Source organism: Microplitis demolitor, chromosome 7 (assembly GCF_026212275.2).
Source record: "Microplitis demolitor isolate Queensland-Clemson2020A chromosome 7, iyMicDemo2.1a, whole genome shotgun sequence".
In the NCBI taxonomy this organism is placed as follows: Eukaryota; Metazoa; Arthropoda; class Insecta; order Hymenoptera; family Braconidae; genus Microplitis; species Microplitis demolitor.
This window is the reverse complement of record NC_068551.1, coordinates 21,954,680-21,972,845: the sequence shown is the minus strand read 5'-3', so window position 1 is coordinate 21,972,845 and position 18,166 is coordinate 21,954,680. Positions and strand designations below refer to the sequence as shown.

Below are 18,166 nucleotides of genomic sequence, written 5' to 3'. Positions count from 1 at the left end.
CAATAAAATTATAGTGATGTTAATAATGTACACTTAGTTCTTCAGATCATTTATAATTGTAGGAATAAGTATTTGTGTCTAGATGTACACACTAGAAAATCGAACTTTCTGAGAATGTACTGATTTGACTTATTGTAACTAAATATTCATAGTTACCATTTCCATGATTTAGTACTACAAGAAATAAAATTATTTAATTTAGCGATCTGTACTGTAGATTTTGGTTCATTATTACTGGATTTTTTTTTATTTACTAGCCAATATTTACGTGACAAATTAAGAAATTTTTTTTCTTTCACATTGAACGTACTTGATATTTTTTTATTATAACAAAAATTATTTTAGGAAACATTAATGTTTTCATGTAATTTAGTATATATTATATTACAATCAAAAATGATTCCTGTCACTCTGTCGGATAACAGAGAAGTATTTATGCCAGGATCGTTCTCAAGCTTGGAATATAATACTTCTGAAATAAGTTTCTTACCAGGGACACTATACAAAAAGTGGGCGCGATCTGGTGGCGAGCATCAAACTACTCCCGCTGCTGTTGCTTTGTTCTGGTGACTTTTATCTCTTAGTTTAAGCAACTTTTTTGTTTTGGTTGGAGCATAAAAAATTCTTGCGTTAAATAATAGTACTCATTGCGATAAATTTTATATTCTTCAAACAAAAAAGTGCAGATTGTTACAAAAACTCATATATTTTGCTTCAAAAAATATCTAATATTAAGAAATAAAAACTTTTGTAACAAGTAAAAATTCTTCGCTTTAAGCATAAGAATATGTTAACTTGAGAAAAAATATTTGAATTAAAAATAAAAATTTCAAGATAATTATTTATTTAGGGCAAGAAAATTTTGATTTCCCGAATCGATTTTTAAAAAAATTTCAGGATTCAAATTATCTGTTTTTTCTGTGCATTTATAATTCTCAAAAACAGCAGATAATTGAAAAATATATGTAGGATTAATATTAATAGCTGGAATTATTTTATAATATGAAAATCGTAAAACTGCTTCGATTCAAACATCTTGTCTGATTATTTTGCTATAAAGGGTTTCTCTTTAACTCATAAGGTTATTTATTTGTACGTTATAAAAACTTATAAACACGGCTTTGAAATTTGAGTTTCTCTACACACACTGATAAAAAGAAACCTGTGAGTCAACTTGGTTTGAGTTGAGCCAAAATACGCCACGACTTCAAGTACGGCGAAACACGCTACGACTTTGGCTCAAAAGCCACACGTATTTGGAGGGAATTATCTTAGCAACAAAAAATTTTTACACGCCCTTTTGATATAAAAAATTTTTTTTTTTTTCACTTTTTTAATCGACCTCCACATGTTTAACGATTCGGAACTGATAAGCAAAAAAAAATGTTTGATACGCTTCTTTGGCTTATGTTTTGCACTTTTGGCATTAGGAATGCAATTTAGAGGCAGGGAAACTAAATATTAATGGTATTTATAACGATATTCTCTTTTGAATTTTTTTTTAAATTTGATTACTAGTCAGCAGAAATATTCTATAATTATTAAATTAACTAGAAATCGACTGTTAAGAGAACTAACATGAAATAGTACGGTTGATACTTTTGTTAGTAGTAAAAGGAACTAAATAAATGATATTGTATGAGACGACAACTAAATTCTTAGTTGTGTCAACTATTAAAATTATTTCTACCAACTATCACACAGTCACTAAGCTAACGTAGTTACTGTATCTATTTTATGTTAATTGAGCCAACGATAAAGATTATATTGTGTTCACTACTAAGCCTTGTTTTAGAATGATTAAAGTTATGTAGTGACCATAATAAGGCAAAAATGGTTTCTTAAATTTAGTTAATGTAACTATTTTTCCATGCTGATTCACACTAGTACATAGTTCCAGTAACAATAAAAATTGGTTAGGGAGACTATATTTTTATATCTGTCGCTGCATAGTTCAGGTTACTAAGCACTTTTCTCTCAGTGCATAATATATAAAGCATGCCCCGTACTTTCGCCTATGACAACAGCGACAAGAGTGAGTCTGAGACCATTAGTTTTTCCTTGATTCGCAAGATCCGTCTCTCTATATGTACTAACACGACGGCATTACTCACTGCCCACGCGAGGTGTGTACATGCACTTCAGTTGCCCGTTGCAAATGCGGGTATTTGTAGTTAACTTGCAAGACACACCGTCTACAATCTTAACTCCATACTTGGCTTACATACACGATCGCTAATTTTCTAACCTCCTTACTTATACTCCTTCTTCTACATAAACTCCTATCTTGTATATAAAGGAGACCGGGGCACGACGGACCCCTCCAAAAAATTAAAAAAATAATTTTTTTTTAATAACTTTGAAGTTTCTTATTGGCTACGTCATGCCCCGGTCTACTGTAAATTTTTTTATTTAAAATTTAACTCGACGATAAGCAGCTGACATGAGATTTCAATCAACATCGCCCGTAACCTTACTCCGATTATTTATTTATACAGAGTAGAGTTGAATATTAACCTTGAATAAATTTCAATGGAAATCCCACACAGGAGTTGAGTAATTTTTTTTTTTTGGTTAATGTGACAGAAAAAAAATAAAAAAAGTAACCTTAAATACACAAGGTATCAACTGGCGACACACTGACCACCCTTTGACGTATGCATGACCGGATGTCCGGAGTAATTCCGGCTTCAGGGGTGACCGGTACAACCTTGTATGTATGTAGATGTTTTGTGTAGTTTAGTCTTGTACTTGACCAGTTACCAGCTGCCTCTGTGGTAGTTAACACACTTTGATATATATGTCGTAGCTCTGTAGTGTTCTCCGCATATATATATACTACAAGTCTTGAATTGATAGTGTGTTATATAATAATAAAAGGGATAAACGCTCACAAACACACGTGTAGGTGAGCGATCAAAGCGAATCGATCAGTGAGCTGTGTCGCGCATTAATCGGTTGGCATCCCGCGACCCTCCGATAAACCGATCGTAACATTCTATACAACGTCAGTTTACTAATCGAGTGTCCGTCAAACAAACGGATTAATTATTTAATTTAAAATTTCACGATATTAATGAACGTGTTTTCATTACGCGCTAATGTGGAAATTTCTTTTTCAATTTTGTTTTCCTAGAAGATAATAAAATTTGTCGGTTTATGGGATCGTAGAGTTAAAGGAAATTTTTTATCAGTGTAAAAAAATTAGCGGGCATGGAAATTATAATAATTGGCGGGAGAGTGACAGTAAGAGGGATTTGAGTCAGGGAAGAACTTTAGAGACGTTAAAGTAATTTAATCTATGACACACAAGTATAAAATATTGAAAGTGTAACCTATTTCTGAAGCTATCGATTAACTGGTTATATTTAGGGACACGCTGTGGCCTTGGGTTTTTCTTTTTAGTATCTGAATACAAAGAAAAAGAATAAATATAATAATAATAAAAATAATAATAGAGGGGATGAATAAAAAAGAGAGTAAAAAAAAAGATAAATTACTGTTTACAAGGAAAAAATTTAACTTGAAAGTTAATAATAATTAGAGGCAATAGAAAAAATATTTCGTCAGTAAAAAATTACACCCTCGAATAAATAGTAATTATCGTCCTCATTAAAAAACAATTCTTTTTAATTATAATTAGAGTGTAAATTAATATTGGGTCGATGTAAAAAATGTTGCCTATGCCTGAGTAACTTTTCCTATCGAGTAATTAAAAAAAAAATTTTAACCGTTTTTAATTCGCTTGTTCAAATATGTTTACTTTAGCAAAGCCATAAATTCATTTTTACGCGCAGGTATAATAATTCAATAGAAGCATGATCTAGTTTGTGTAACGATATCATTATTTTTAATACCTCGAAAATCCCTTTGTTAAATTTAAAGGATAAATATCGTCGGGTTAATTAAATAAAGTTGGGATGTACGTAATAATATTTTTAAAAATCAAACTTCAAAGAGATTTAGCAGCATTCGCTTTATTTTGCAGATCCAGCCGTCTGACTCGCAGCCCGACCGGTTGTCTGGTGAGTACTTTAATTAATTTAAACTCAAAAAATATTTAACATGAACGAAGTATAATTAATTTTATGCATTAAAAGTTAAAAAAAAAATGTGTGCGTAGAACCTTGATGCGGGTTTTTAAATTGCAATCCAACTTGTGCGCTATCCATTTTAATCTATCGCATATTCCGGTAGCAATATATGAAAAAAGGTGATATTTTATTTACTTTTCAATGGTTATTACGTGAGGATATTTGTTAAAGGTCAAAATGATAGAGCTGACGCATGAAAATAATAATAATTCATGTATGGTTTTCAGCGAAATTGAAATATGCGATTTTTATTCGCCTAGATGGGGTCGTTGGGAGGAAGAGGGAGGGGGGGGGGGAGAAAAAATTAAAAATAGAGGTTTTGTAATATACTTAAGCTTTAAATATTAACGGACATTGACTTGGGATTATGCAACATAACTTCCTTGCACGTGGCGAGTAAAAGCTGCTACAACACAACATTAATACTTACATTAGTGTACACAGTAGTGATACAGTTTGATGCGACCCGACCACTTGGTTATTCTAACACGATTTTAAATTAGCATATGCCATTATACTTAACATAAATTATTTTAAATGTATAACACGTTTAAATTTATCTTACTGTTTATTATAAATATATAAAGGGGCGGGCGATTAAATGGGGCAATAATGATCGCCTTTTTTTTCTTGTCAACATCCTAGATAGTTTACTCCTCATTTTTATATAGAAAAAAAGTTCCCGATAAATTTTCATTGCCGAAAAAAATTTACATAAAAATGGCGCGAAAAATTTTTTGAAATTAATTATAAAAAAAAACCATAAAATTCAGAGATTTTGTATCTTGCTCGGGGTCAATAAAAAAATTTATTTATTTCTATGACTATTTATTAAAACAATAAATGTCAAGTTTGATTGTCATATATATATATATTTCAAGGACTATCTAATAATTTTTTTCCTCAAGAGTTAGTGTGATTATGTAAGTAAATATTTCAAGGGTCCTTATGATGACAACCATTGCGAGTTGATAAATATTATATATAAGTATATATATTAATAGTTATCTTAATATAAAGTGAAGGTATTAAGTATAAATATGAGGTATTATTATAGGAATAATGAATAATTATCGAGTTAATTAAAAATATGAAAGTGAATGGTCTAAACTCGGTCAATAAAGACATAACCAGTGTGTCGTATCCTTTGACGATGACACCCAGGTGTGTTTTAAGACAAAAAGCTATTGAGACGCCTGCGCCTGGATTCTCCATGCGCTTCGGTATTCGACGAGGAGGCTTTGAGTTTCCTCCGTACCGCTGCTATCACAACCGTCGTCGGATAGTCCCGCAGTTTATACCTAGCATTCACGCGATACGTCCGCCGATTTTAAATTATCAATAAATCCACGTTTAATCGCCGACGATGTAATTACCTATTACTTATATTTACATCCCACAGCTGTAAAACATACACCATAAACAATTACAATCATTCATTTTTTTGACACCGACTCCAAACTCGACTGAGATTGACCCGATCGGCGAGATGTGATGTGGTTTTTTAAATTTGTGGGCCTCTATTAATAAAAAAAAATAATTACATACTAGCAATTGATATTTTTTATTTAATTTCTGTCAAGGTCTTTACTATGGAGTAAAAAATTGGGAAAGAAACAGCAGATAACAGAAATAAAACTTTTGGTGAACTTGTTGAATGGTCTTAAGTGAAAGGTACAGACGAAAATAATGAATGATAAAGATAAAAAAAAGTTGTTAAATTATATAGACATTGTATGAGGTCTTAAAAGTATCACTTAAAAGTACTTAACTTTATTCCAGGTGAAGAAATAATTTAAATAAAATTATTTTAAAATAAAAACGGTTGCCTCGGGTCTATTATTCTTTCAAACGAGTGAGAGTTATTTTATAATTTCGATCTTTTGTACTTTAAAACACAATCTCCTGAGAACTTTGGATCTATTTGATTTCCATTAGTTTGTTATTAATAACTGAGTGGAAACTTTCGAGTTTTTCCATTTCGCTCATTTTAATCTTTAATTTCTCCGGGCTTTTGTGTATCGACGGTTGTTGTTATTGCTTTCACTTTGAGCGCCATTAATACGAGTAAACATTTAATAACACTAGTTTCAGTAGTTAAATTGCTATTTTCTAATCGACACTTTACCACCAAACATTTCATACTCAACTCTGTCACTTTAATCAAATATTTACAATTCGAAATTACATTGGGAAATTTATGATTCTGCGTTAGTAGACAATTAATAATTTTTAGATTTTTTTTTTTATCAAATTTATTACAAAAAAAAAAAAATAAAAAAATGCACATGTAGAAAATTAAAAAATCTATAGGTGCAATTTTTTCAAATATTTTTTTTTTTATAATTTGTATTGAAAAAAAAATAAAAAAATAATTAGACGTCGACTAACCAGTATCATGAGAATTTTCATCTCATTTGAATCATCCGCCATTTTTTTTATCACTCTTGTTTGATTTATTACTGAGCTAAATGTTTTTTTTTCTTTCTTTGTTGTAATTAAAATTATTAATGATGAAAAAAAATAATGATAAATAGTGGTGATTTATATAGTAATGCAAATAGTATATATATTAAATGGAGTATTAAGTCGCGTTAATTATTCAAGTATTTAATCTTGTCTTGAGAAATTTACTCTATGCATTAAATGCACATACGCATTTACTCTTCTGTTATTACTTAGCAAATAATAATATTATTCATGCAATTAATAAATTTTTTAATTAATACTCTATTTAAAATAATTAATTATCAGGGATTTAAATTAATATCGAGGCATTTTTAAACGAATTGTCAATTAAAATAAATTGCAGCTGAATATTTATTAAAAATATAAAAAAATGATAAATGAAAATTGATGTTTGTAATTTTCTCTCTTCATAATTCGTGCTATTTATCACTGCGTTAAAACAACTAGGGCATAAAAATTCAAGAAGCGCGACTTCCTGATAAGACAGTGCCTATTCGTGTAATCTTTTTCTTTAATACTTTTTTATATTCTTCTGGCTTGACACCAACTCACAAGGAAGAGACACAGTCACCGACAACAAAAACTAAACTATTGTCGTATAGAAAGTGTCGAGCCACAAATAAATCACCGTCAATTCTGCGATTTTTTTTTCTTATCGTTCTGTTAAAGTATCACTTTTACACAATAGCGATAGTATTTATTTATACAACAGAGTGATTGAATAATGTCGGGTGGTTTTATACGCAAGTCGATCATACGTCACAATGACAGTGAAACTTTTAAAACTAATTAATTAAATGTCAATTTTTATTTTTTATTTTAATTATAAAAGTTAATTTTTTAAATCAATTAAATTTTTTTGTTTATTATTATTATTATTGAATGTTACTCATCTGCTTGCACGCTCATTAAAACCACACATTAATATGCGGTATGAGCTTATTAGTTACTCATATGGTTACCGAAGTTTAAACAACAGACTTAGTCTCCATTTTTATTAATTTTTTTTTTATCTTCCCACAAAATAAAGAAAACTGAATTTTTATTATAAACTCTATCTAACTAATTAAATATTTATTAATAAAACACATCACGTTTCGCCACCGAGGCTTTAATTATATTTATATGTAAATATTTAAATTTATTTCAGTCAGTATTAATTTGGAATGGTGCCATACAATCTGTGATACGATGATAAAAGATATATAAATTATATGAAACATATAATTATATAATAACCTTAAAGTTAAAAGCAGTGAGAATATATAAATTTAAAGAGGAAAAAAAAAAAAAAGTAAAATGTCGACGGAAGATATTAAATCACGCGCATCACCCGCGCCATCAGCAAACATTGAAGACACGTCAGGAATAAGTTCGCGGAGAATGTCTTCATTTAAGGAGTACAAATTTTTTCGTAGCTTCAGCGCTAAAGTTGAAAATTGGCCGATGCGTAAAGCTGAAGCTTTGTGGCGGAGAATGAGAGAGAGAAAAATTGCAGGTACCATTAAAATATGTTATTAAATATTCATTTGTAAATATTTTAGTTGCAGTAACTAATAATAGGGGAAGAAATTTTTAAAAATATTCATTGACTGGATTTTTTTTAAAAAAATAGTTATGACAAAAAAAGTGACATTTTTCATAAAAATAAATGTAACTTTGGTAATTTTTAACACTTTTAATTAAATATTGAAGCAAACTATCGGAAAATTAATTACTTTGACACAGAAACACTGAAAAGTTCAAAATTTTCCATTGGAAATTCAAAAGTCATGAAAAAATAAGTATGATTGTTTTTTTTGAAATATCTCTGTAAATATCAAGTTTTTCAAAAAATGATAAGAGATCTTTATTGTAGAGCTTAAAATTTCCTACAAGAAAGGTATCCTGTACTTTTTCCAAAAACTCAATAGTTATTGAGATATTTTGAATTTAAAATTTCCCGGGGTCTTCTGGACTTGTGACCGTTGGGGTTAATGCAGAGAATTGTCGCGCATTTGTATTGGGGTATTTATTATAAAGTATATATAATATAAAGGAATGTTAGTAGAATCTAACCACAGACCAAGACGTTGTGTAAGAAACATGTCTCGAGGTTTAATGAAATGAAGAGGCGAGATACTTACATGCCACCGTGTCACCTCCATCTGAGGACTTGTGAGTATCTAATTTTTTTTACCGACGTTTCAAATGACGCCGACGCTAATAGACCGATCTAGTGACGCACAATAAGAAGTAAGGCTAAGGGTATAACTATATCCTGTGTCCAAGATGTGGTAGAGAGTGCGTGTGAACTGGAGATGAAAACAAGTCCTCGCTTAACTTAAATATCCTACTAGTGTTATGTAGCTCGGATTGATCTCTTTTGCGGTCTAGTCCGTCTCCCTGCGGGCTCGATGTTCGTAAAATAAAATTAAAAAAATGAAATACACTAAACACAATAAAAAAAATTTTCATTGCTGTCCCATCATATTCAATGACATCAGCTGTTAATTCTCACGTGCATACTGATTTATGACGCTACCGTGTTAAAAATAGACATAACACTCTCAAAATATATATTTTTCAAGAGCGCGAATTGACCTTATGGTTTTATTACTTCTCCTGTCGCTGTTATTGTTACTGTTTTATATTTTATTATTAAATTTTATCGAATTTCATACAACATACGTATACACATATGACGTATGAATTAATTTCCGAGGACACTGGGAACTATTTCAATAAATTTAAATTAACGCGAATAGATTTTAGGAGAAAGAGTCTCGGCTGCAGGTACTGAGTTTTATATAATGATCGGGTGAGTAGGTTGTTTTTTTTTTTGTATAGAAGTTTAATTGTTTCTCAAACAATGATCAAAACAACGCTCCGCTGAGTCCTTCGTCGAGTGATTTAGTTCAGGCCCGCTTGCTTTCAATGCCGGGTTTTTTATTCGCTGATGTACATGCCGATTTAAAAAGCTACACAATTTCCATTAACAATAACCATTTAATAAATAATAAATAGTGCTCTTACATTTAAAATTTTCCTCTTTCATTATTTTTTTAAAATTTCAATAATTTTCCCTCTCAAATTTAAAAAAGTAAATCTTTTGCTGACTCGGGTCAGCTTAACGACACAATTAGTTCTGAGGAGATTAAAGTATTAGAGATCGAAAGTAAAAGGATTTAAATATTTATATATTTATTAAATACTTAAGTGTATTAACTTTAGAATAACAATTGTTATTTTATCGACGGTGACTAGTAAGTTAACTTTCTTTGTAATACTCGTCCTACGACATTTCTTGTGGTCTTCAGCCACAAGCAATCCCATAAATACACTCATACATCCATACACATGTATCTATGTATATATATTTGTGTACAAATATTTGCATTAACATGAATAGGCCACACTAGGAGTAACCGGCAGGATTAGCCAGTGTAGTTAAATGTAGTCTGAGAGCTGGGTTGCGTTGCCGTGTAGTTTAGCCGGACTCTAAGAAGGTATTAGACGTCTAATGGCCCATTGACGTTAAACTCTCGATAAGGATAATATTAATGAGACCTTGATTGATATCCATCAGCAGTTTGATAGCGTCGTCTATTCCCTTTAACGACCCACCGTGTCCCAGTTAATAGATTACCGCTTTCCATATATATTTTTATATAAATAAATTTTTCAGCATCGACGGAATTAAAAAGTTTTATTAGTAATGATAATAATAATAATGATGATGGTATTTTTATTAGAGAGATTTACGGTTCGGGGCACACGTCGATCATCCCACTCGCGAACCTGCCTGGCACACGTGCGATACCATGACGTGGCCATATAGTAGCGATGTTATCCCGTCAGCGGAGGTTCTCTTATAAAAGCTTTATTTCCCTTTTTTTACCAGTTATTTTATTATATTTTTTGTTAAACTTGGCTGTGTTGCGGACGTGGGCGATATTTACGGGGCGATCAGCTTGCCCGCGGACCCGTCGATTTATTTGTGGAGCCCCTGGAGTGCTCGTAATAGATTAGAAAATATAAACCGGCAGGCGCCCGGCTTCGGATCGCCGAGGATCGGCTGCCAAGCTTTACACGTACGGTTTATCATCAGCTCTCAAAAGGCATATTGTACTTCACAATTTCTATATATATATATATATATATATATATATTCTGCTGCTAACTCCCATTCATTGTTCTCGATATTTATTTGTCCAATCAACAAATCGCCGTTCATTCATTCCACATATATTTCAACTTTCAGGTTTTCTGTTTCGCGCTTTGAAATCGCGAATAAGTTTCCCTATCAAAATATTCAGTGGAAAAAAAAAAAAATTTATTTATTATCTAATAATGAAATATAAATTTTATCGCAGAGAAGAGAGATCAATTTATTGAATACTCATGTATAACATTTATGAATATGTAAATATCAAAGTATCAACATTTAATAAATAATATAGACCGGGATGGTATATGTAGACTGTCACATAAAAGTTTTCAATACTTTTCATCATTTCCTCTGGTTCTTTCTCCATCAAACACACATACACACACTGATTTAGCATTCAATAGTTGATTCATTTTCATTCTACATCACATTATATTGAATTTTTCAAGGATTTTTTTTTGCTTCTATTTAATTCCGTACGACAGATGTTCGCTAACTACCCGGCAAAATAGGTCAATCTATCTAATTTTGTTTTATTTTCTTGTCATTAAAATAATTTATGCTTAGACTGGTAAGAAAAAATTTCGTAAAAACATGTTTCAGTTTACGAGCTAACAAAACACAGGAGATGTTGTGAGTTTGATCATAAAACGTGAAAGCTGACATTTGTCACGTCTGAGATGTTAAGTATGAGGATAAATGTCAAAATGTTAGCTCATAAAAATTGATGCCCGCTCAAAAGCGCATTCCGAGTAAGCTACGGGTTGAGGCTGGCTCTAGACTGCCAAACAATTTTGTCTAGAGCTTAAATAATCTTTTTTCAATTGTTTGCCCGCTAAATCTTGCTAAATAGTTATTTATTGGTAATATCATATATATATTAATATATACCCAGGCTTATATGTTGGACATAATTTATGAATAGTGTTTATGCAACGGCTGGCGCCTCTTTCTCGCCTATTTTTGTTATTCATTTATTTTTCCTAAACGTTTTCCTGCCGGTTAAATTTGCAATGAAAAAGATAAAAGAGTTTAATTTTTTTAGCGCGAACAAGAATCACAAAACCCACCCGGTTTTCCCTGCAAGCGCCTCCAGTTATTTACATCCAGAGTAAGGGAATACTCACATATGTGGAGATTTTATTGCCATCGTAACAATCATTTTATGTTTCAACACTAAGATGGCTACGAGACAGTACTTTTGACTTTTATTATTTGATAAATGCCGAGTAGAAGGGTTAAATGATGGCATATTTGGTCATTATCATTACTCACCGAGACGCCGAGTGAAATATTATTTTTACCGCGGGTTCTAACGCTGACGCGGAAATTAAATTTTTAAAAATAAAGATTTTTGTTTTTTTTTTTTTTTTCGGTAAAGAAAACAATGAGGACGGAGATAAATATTTTGTTTTAATAATCAATGAGGAAAAATTAAAGGCGTATCACAAAATCTCGTTTACCTTCAACGCATCCGGTGGTTTTCTCTACAATGATTACCATAATCATCAGAATTATATGTTTAACTTAATTATATGGTTTGTGTACGCATATTTGTATATTCGCTCTCGTTTATTTTTACTGTTTTTGGTAGATTTTTATTTTTTTTAATACTGCCTCCAACCATTGTCGATGAAAATAAAAAAAATTAATTACGAAATTCAATTCACCGGTTTATTTACATTTTAAATATATTATTTATATAAATATTATTATTATCTCGAGTCTAATAAGCGGATAGTGAGAAAAAATTACGATAATCCGCACAGCCATTACTTGTTTATTTTTTTTTTTTTCCATAAAAATAAAAATGAAAAAAAAAAAAAAAAAAAAAAAAATACAGTGTTTTTGAACCAGTAAATCCCACGACAGTTTTATGGGTCAAAAAGTTTTCGTAAACTCGAATTTATAATCAAAATATTTTACAAGTTTCGTAATCTCGGAATTTGCACTAAATAACTCTCCCAGATTAAAAAATAAAAATAATCTTACATAAAAAATTCACGAAAATGGGGCGCCAGCTCATATTTTTATTTCAAAGGAGCGAATCGGGCTTCAAAAATTTCCATTGAAAATTTTTTCAGTAAAAAATGCTCTTTGCTTCTTTATCAATGTACACATAAAATTATTGAATATTCATATTTCTGATATCAGCATTATTGAAATACCCGCAGTCGTACAGATGACGGATAAGACCGACGCATCTCTTTTTTCATCCGAGGGTCGCTTATAAATACTAAATCGAAAGAAATCTTTGGAAAAATATAAAATATCATAAATACGTTTTGCGTTTTTAGTCCGAAGGTCCGACCGCGGGCCTTCAGACGCGCATTTAAAACCTCTATTTCCGTTACGTCAGAATTTTCTTTGATGTTAAGTAGACTCATCGAATTACTTATTGATGGAAGGAAGCAATCGTTTGAAGCCAGCAAGGAGGTTAAATCACATAATATAAATAATAATTAACACCCAAGGTAAGGACAAGGCAAGGCAAGGAAAGCCGCTGGACCTTAGAGGTGATAAAATAAACCCAATGAAATTCAAAATAAAGTGTTCGCCATTAGCATATATTTTAAATAGAGATGTTAAGGATTAATCCTCAGTTGTATCTGTTATCTTCTTCGGCAGACATCTTTCCCACACAGCTGGTTACATATTAAATGCAAATGTGTCGATATGTGTGAGTGCGTCTGTGTGTTATGTATGGGTGTAGCTACATATATATATATAAGAAAGGCAAACGCGAATAATGGCCGTACCCAGATTTCTTATCACGTTAATTGAACGTCCGGCAACTCGTTTCACATGCTGTCTTTGTAGTATCCTTTTGCATTAAGCTCGGTCTTGTGCTCAACTCCATTGGCAGGTTTGCTGACGTGACAAATGGACTTGGGGCTCGAAGAAATTAGGCTTTCTCGCCTTTTGCTTTACCACTCGTAAATTTTTCAACGTCTTATTGGAAATTCACAGTAACCTACTCCCGCTTAATCTCTTCACATGCATACTACACATATATATTTAATAGTGTAGTAAATATGTGTTGTTACTTAGTTGTATACGCATGTATTTAAATCTCACGCCTATCCATCTTGTACAATAGACAGTTATTTATTTATTTTTTTTAGGCCAGACTGTGGATGGGTTTTAAAAACTTACGAGACAATTAAAAGCATTTTGCCTAGAGCCATCGGTTATTTATTTGATATATACATATATATTTAACAAAAGTATTATTTTTAAACAGTTATAATATTTATATTTATCTATTTACACAAGGGAATGCATCGGTCTTGAGTCTCTTGATACCTGAGATCGGAGATACTGAGGCCTCTCATGAGAGTCTGCTGAAAAAATCTAAATGGCAGTTATTGCCACTCGAGTTACCCATCATTCCATCAGCCCATCAGGAAATGCTGTTTATTTATGTATACATTGCTTACGGGATAAATTTTAATTCACATTTGCATTAGTAATTTTTAAAATATCAATGAGTATTAAAAAATAACGACACGGAAATGAATGGAGCTTGAGAATCAATAATAATCACTGGCAATAAAAAAATACTGTATTTAATGGACAATTACTATCTTTGACGTATAAAGTAAAAATAAATAATACTGCGCCTCAATATTTATAAAACGTTAATTAAAATTGTTGGATAAAAATATATGAGCAGATATAGGATTTTTTATGGAGGCATTGGATGCCACGAAAATAGATATCCAATTGCACTTGATCACTATTGGAGCTGTTAGCATCGTGGTTTGAGATAAAAAACGATCTATCCTACGTCAGAACGCAAATGAATTTGTATTATACACATATGTATGACTGTATGTAGATACATTTGGTAAGAGTACACAGAAACAGTATAGAGTAGCTGATATGGGTTCGACGAACTGGCACACGCGCAAATCGCACAGCTCGAATGTTATTTTCAACTTTGCCTAGAAGTGTACTTTTACCCCTTTTTCAACTCCCCCTCCTGGCTGTGTATCGGCACAAAATAAATCTCACTTGAAAAAGTAAAAATCAAAGGATTTTAATTTTTAATGTTTGAATAACGAAATAAAGTTTTTTCCTCAATAAATTTGTAGTGAAAATAATTACGGGCATTAATTGGAGCCAAAAATAATCCGATTGTATCAAAACAATCACTTACATTTCATACGTTCATTTGATACTGTATTCCTCTGGCAGTCTATCGGCCTCTTTGGAGATCTCTCTTCTCGTTTTTATTCTCATCCTTTTATTTAATTTTTTTTTTTTTTAATTTTTTTAGTCGGCATGACGTTTGAAAAATAAATTTTCGACGAGTATACTTTGGTGCGTGCGTTGTTTACGTGAATAAAACTTACGGTCTATTGCACGAACACCGATGACGAGTAAGTCGTTTTTTCGAGAACTACGTGGTGGGTAAAAAATTTTTGTTTTAAAAAAAAAAGAGCGGGAAGGAAAAAAAATATGAATAAGAACAAGACGAAGAATGAGAAGAAGAAGATGGAGATGGAGTTGGAGGAACTAAATAGAACTGGACCGCGAGCCGCTTATAGTGTAACGGAAAGACGAAATGAGAGGCCCGATACGAGTGTTAACAACTATTTTGATGATATATTTATTAAGGTATCAAGTGAACGAGATGAGAGAGGCCGTAATAACGCTATCGTTAACCCATTAACCATTAACCCATTGTGCCCCGTTCAATTTCAGCTGATAAAATCAAACGCGTGTTTGTGAACATGAGGAGGTATATATATTTTATATATATATATGTATATAATAAACTAACCCGATATACTTGTTTGGCTGGATGGTGTTGATTCGACTGCGTCTATCGACGTCAATTGCCGGCACTTGGATGTGCCGCGGTTACCGCGAAGCTTCAAATTTAGAATGTCGTAAGTGAACATGGATTTCTCGGAAGAGAATTTAAGCGAACGTTCGTTACGAAAAAATAATAAAATAAATTAAATGAAAATAATAAAAAAGTATCGGCCGAGCTTTGCACTGGTGGCACGAATAAAATGTTGCTCGAGTTTCTATTCTCGATACCCGTCATCTGAATTCTCGGGCTTTTTTCCCCGAGTTAAAAAAATTAAGTAGAAAAAAATTAAAAACCCCGTTTAAATAAAAATACTCGCTCTATTTTCAGCCACAAAAGACCATTTTTTTTTTTTTTGTTAATTTTTTTTATCAATATATTTATATTTATATTGAAAATCGATAGCCGCACAAAGATGATGCAGGAAAATGAATAATGGAAACATCTTCGGCCTCAGAAAATGCACCGACGCATTTTCTGAGGCAAAATCATACCGAGCAAGCACTAAGCCTGTCAACGGGATCGGCCAGCTCTTATAAACTCAGCACACAAACTAAAGTACTTTTATATCAACGACATGATATCCAGCGTGCTATTGTTAACAGTAATGGGATATTTTTTTCTCGCTCGTTATTTCCTCGTAAAATAAAAATGTTTATTTAGATAAAAATAATTAAAATGTTTGATAGTTTGTTATTTTATTTTTCATAACACTAGTGTTCCTAGAATGGTAAATTGACTTGGTCGTTTCTAAGAGAAGATTTTAATGAGCTGCTAAACGTTGCCGCGAGCAAACGTTGCGTAGGCTGAGTACAGACGGGATGCATTTGCATCCTGGCTACTGACTGCGGCTGTGAGATTGTGGATCCAGTATTATCGTCATACTCAATACTCTATTCCTTCTTACACAATATTATATATGTATATGTGTATGTACATGTATATATATATGAATACGATAGGAGCAAGAATTAAAGGTGTGTAAATTTTAAGTTGAGCCAGCATTTAAATACTCCCGTGTATTTATTCAAATAAAAATATTGTTGTTGGGTTCATATATCTTTATACTAAATGCAGATAAGTGAGCTCGTGTGGGACAGTCGAACACGCAACCTTAACCAGGAAATATCTTCTGGGGACTCGGTGGTGTCTGGGTGGTGGTTCAACAAGTCGAGGACATGCTCAAACTGATACCATTCGGTAGCTAATGCAATCTACTGCAATGCAGCCAATAGAGCTGTGGACATTTTATTAGTGGGAAAATAAAAACTCCTGCTCAACAAGTCTCGAGTGTATTTTCTAGTCCATAGATTACTGGACAGTGTTATGTGTCCGCGCTCAAGTAAATATCGGGCTCTACTTTGAACTGAATAAGACGTGAAAAAAATTTAGTTACACTTCTTGGTCTTTTGTGAACGAATTAGTTTTTGTTCTTCGGTCGACTGAGACATTCAGCTGACGACTTTACAACAGATTATCCGTTACTTTGTATACGGGCTGGATAAACAAATCTTCGCATGACTTAACTGGTACTGTTTCGATTTCTCTTCTTTTTGTGATACCTTTAACGGTTACTCTGTTTATGGATTACATATTTAGTATTTTTCATTCATTGTTATGATGTTACGTTTCTTGTCACAAAAACAGCTCATTAAATTGTATGATTGTTTTTGTTTACTTGTCAGTACTGAAAACAATAATCTTCATTGAAACCATCTTCTGTATTTTAAGAAAATGTAGTTGGTACAAAAGAAAACAAAGTCCTGTTTTGATATCCTTTTTATTTCCCTCGATGATGACAGAAACAAACTGGAAAAGGGTTGACTCGTCAAAAGAGTCTTCTCCAACCGACCCCGAAATTTTGGGTTAGGATCAACGTCTAGGACTTTCTACAAAAAATCCATAGAAAATTTAAACCCAGAGTTCAGTGTTGGGGAAAAAAAATTTTTCCGTTACTCCTGACAATATCTATTTCATATTTAGAAGCTGAGATTTTTTTCAAACCACCTAGACAGTTGTGATATTTTTTGATATGTTTTCAATATGATAATGATTATCACTATTTTATTATGAATAGATATTCAAATGATTTGACTTTTGACTGGGGTTGTAAAAGAGGCTTGGGAAAGGCGTGGCACTTGAAAATATTAATAATTGTACACAATGTGACTGACATCTTGTCACGAATGATCAAAAGGCCAATAAACTTTTCCAAAATGATTAATAAATAATTTGAATAACAATATTGTGTCCTCTCCCATACGACCGAATAAAATAAATTAAACGTTTTTCCATGGTAATTTTTTCGTAATATCGTAACACAAAGAAACATCTCATCAAATCTTATGATCGATAATAACAGACAGCATACATAAATCCTCATGAATAGCTCTTTCTTCGCGATACTTTGTATATACAGACGACTGTGTTTTCTAACAGCCAGCAGAACCAGAAGCTCTGTTATTTTTTGCAATCTAATGTTGATTCGCACGGTAGTGATTAAACGAGACTCAACGAGTCCAAACAAAATAACAGTTTTTTTAAAAATTTTTTAAATTTATATTGTGACCAAGGACAAAGTAATCGACGGTACATTAATCGAGGCATGGATAAGTCCCGTGACTAACCCAA

At 32.0% G+C, this 18,166-nt stretch overlaps 1 protein-coding gene across 2 annotated transcripts in view; it reads left to right on the top strand.

Moving 5' to 3' along the window:
- The window catches only part of LOC103569473 (rho GTPase-activating protein 7), a 62,330-nt gene that overhangs the window by 21,023 nt on the left and 23,141 nt on the right, over nt 1-18,166 (top strand). For both annotated transcript variants that reach the window (XM_008546788.3, XM_008546787.3), the window contains one exon: nt 3,989-4,025. In XM_008546788.3, coding sequence (XP_008545010.1) covers nt 3,989-4,025 — 37 coding nt within the window. The remainder of the gene's footprint in view (nt 1-3,988; nt 4,026-18,166) is intronic.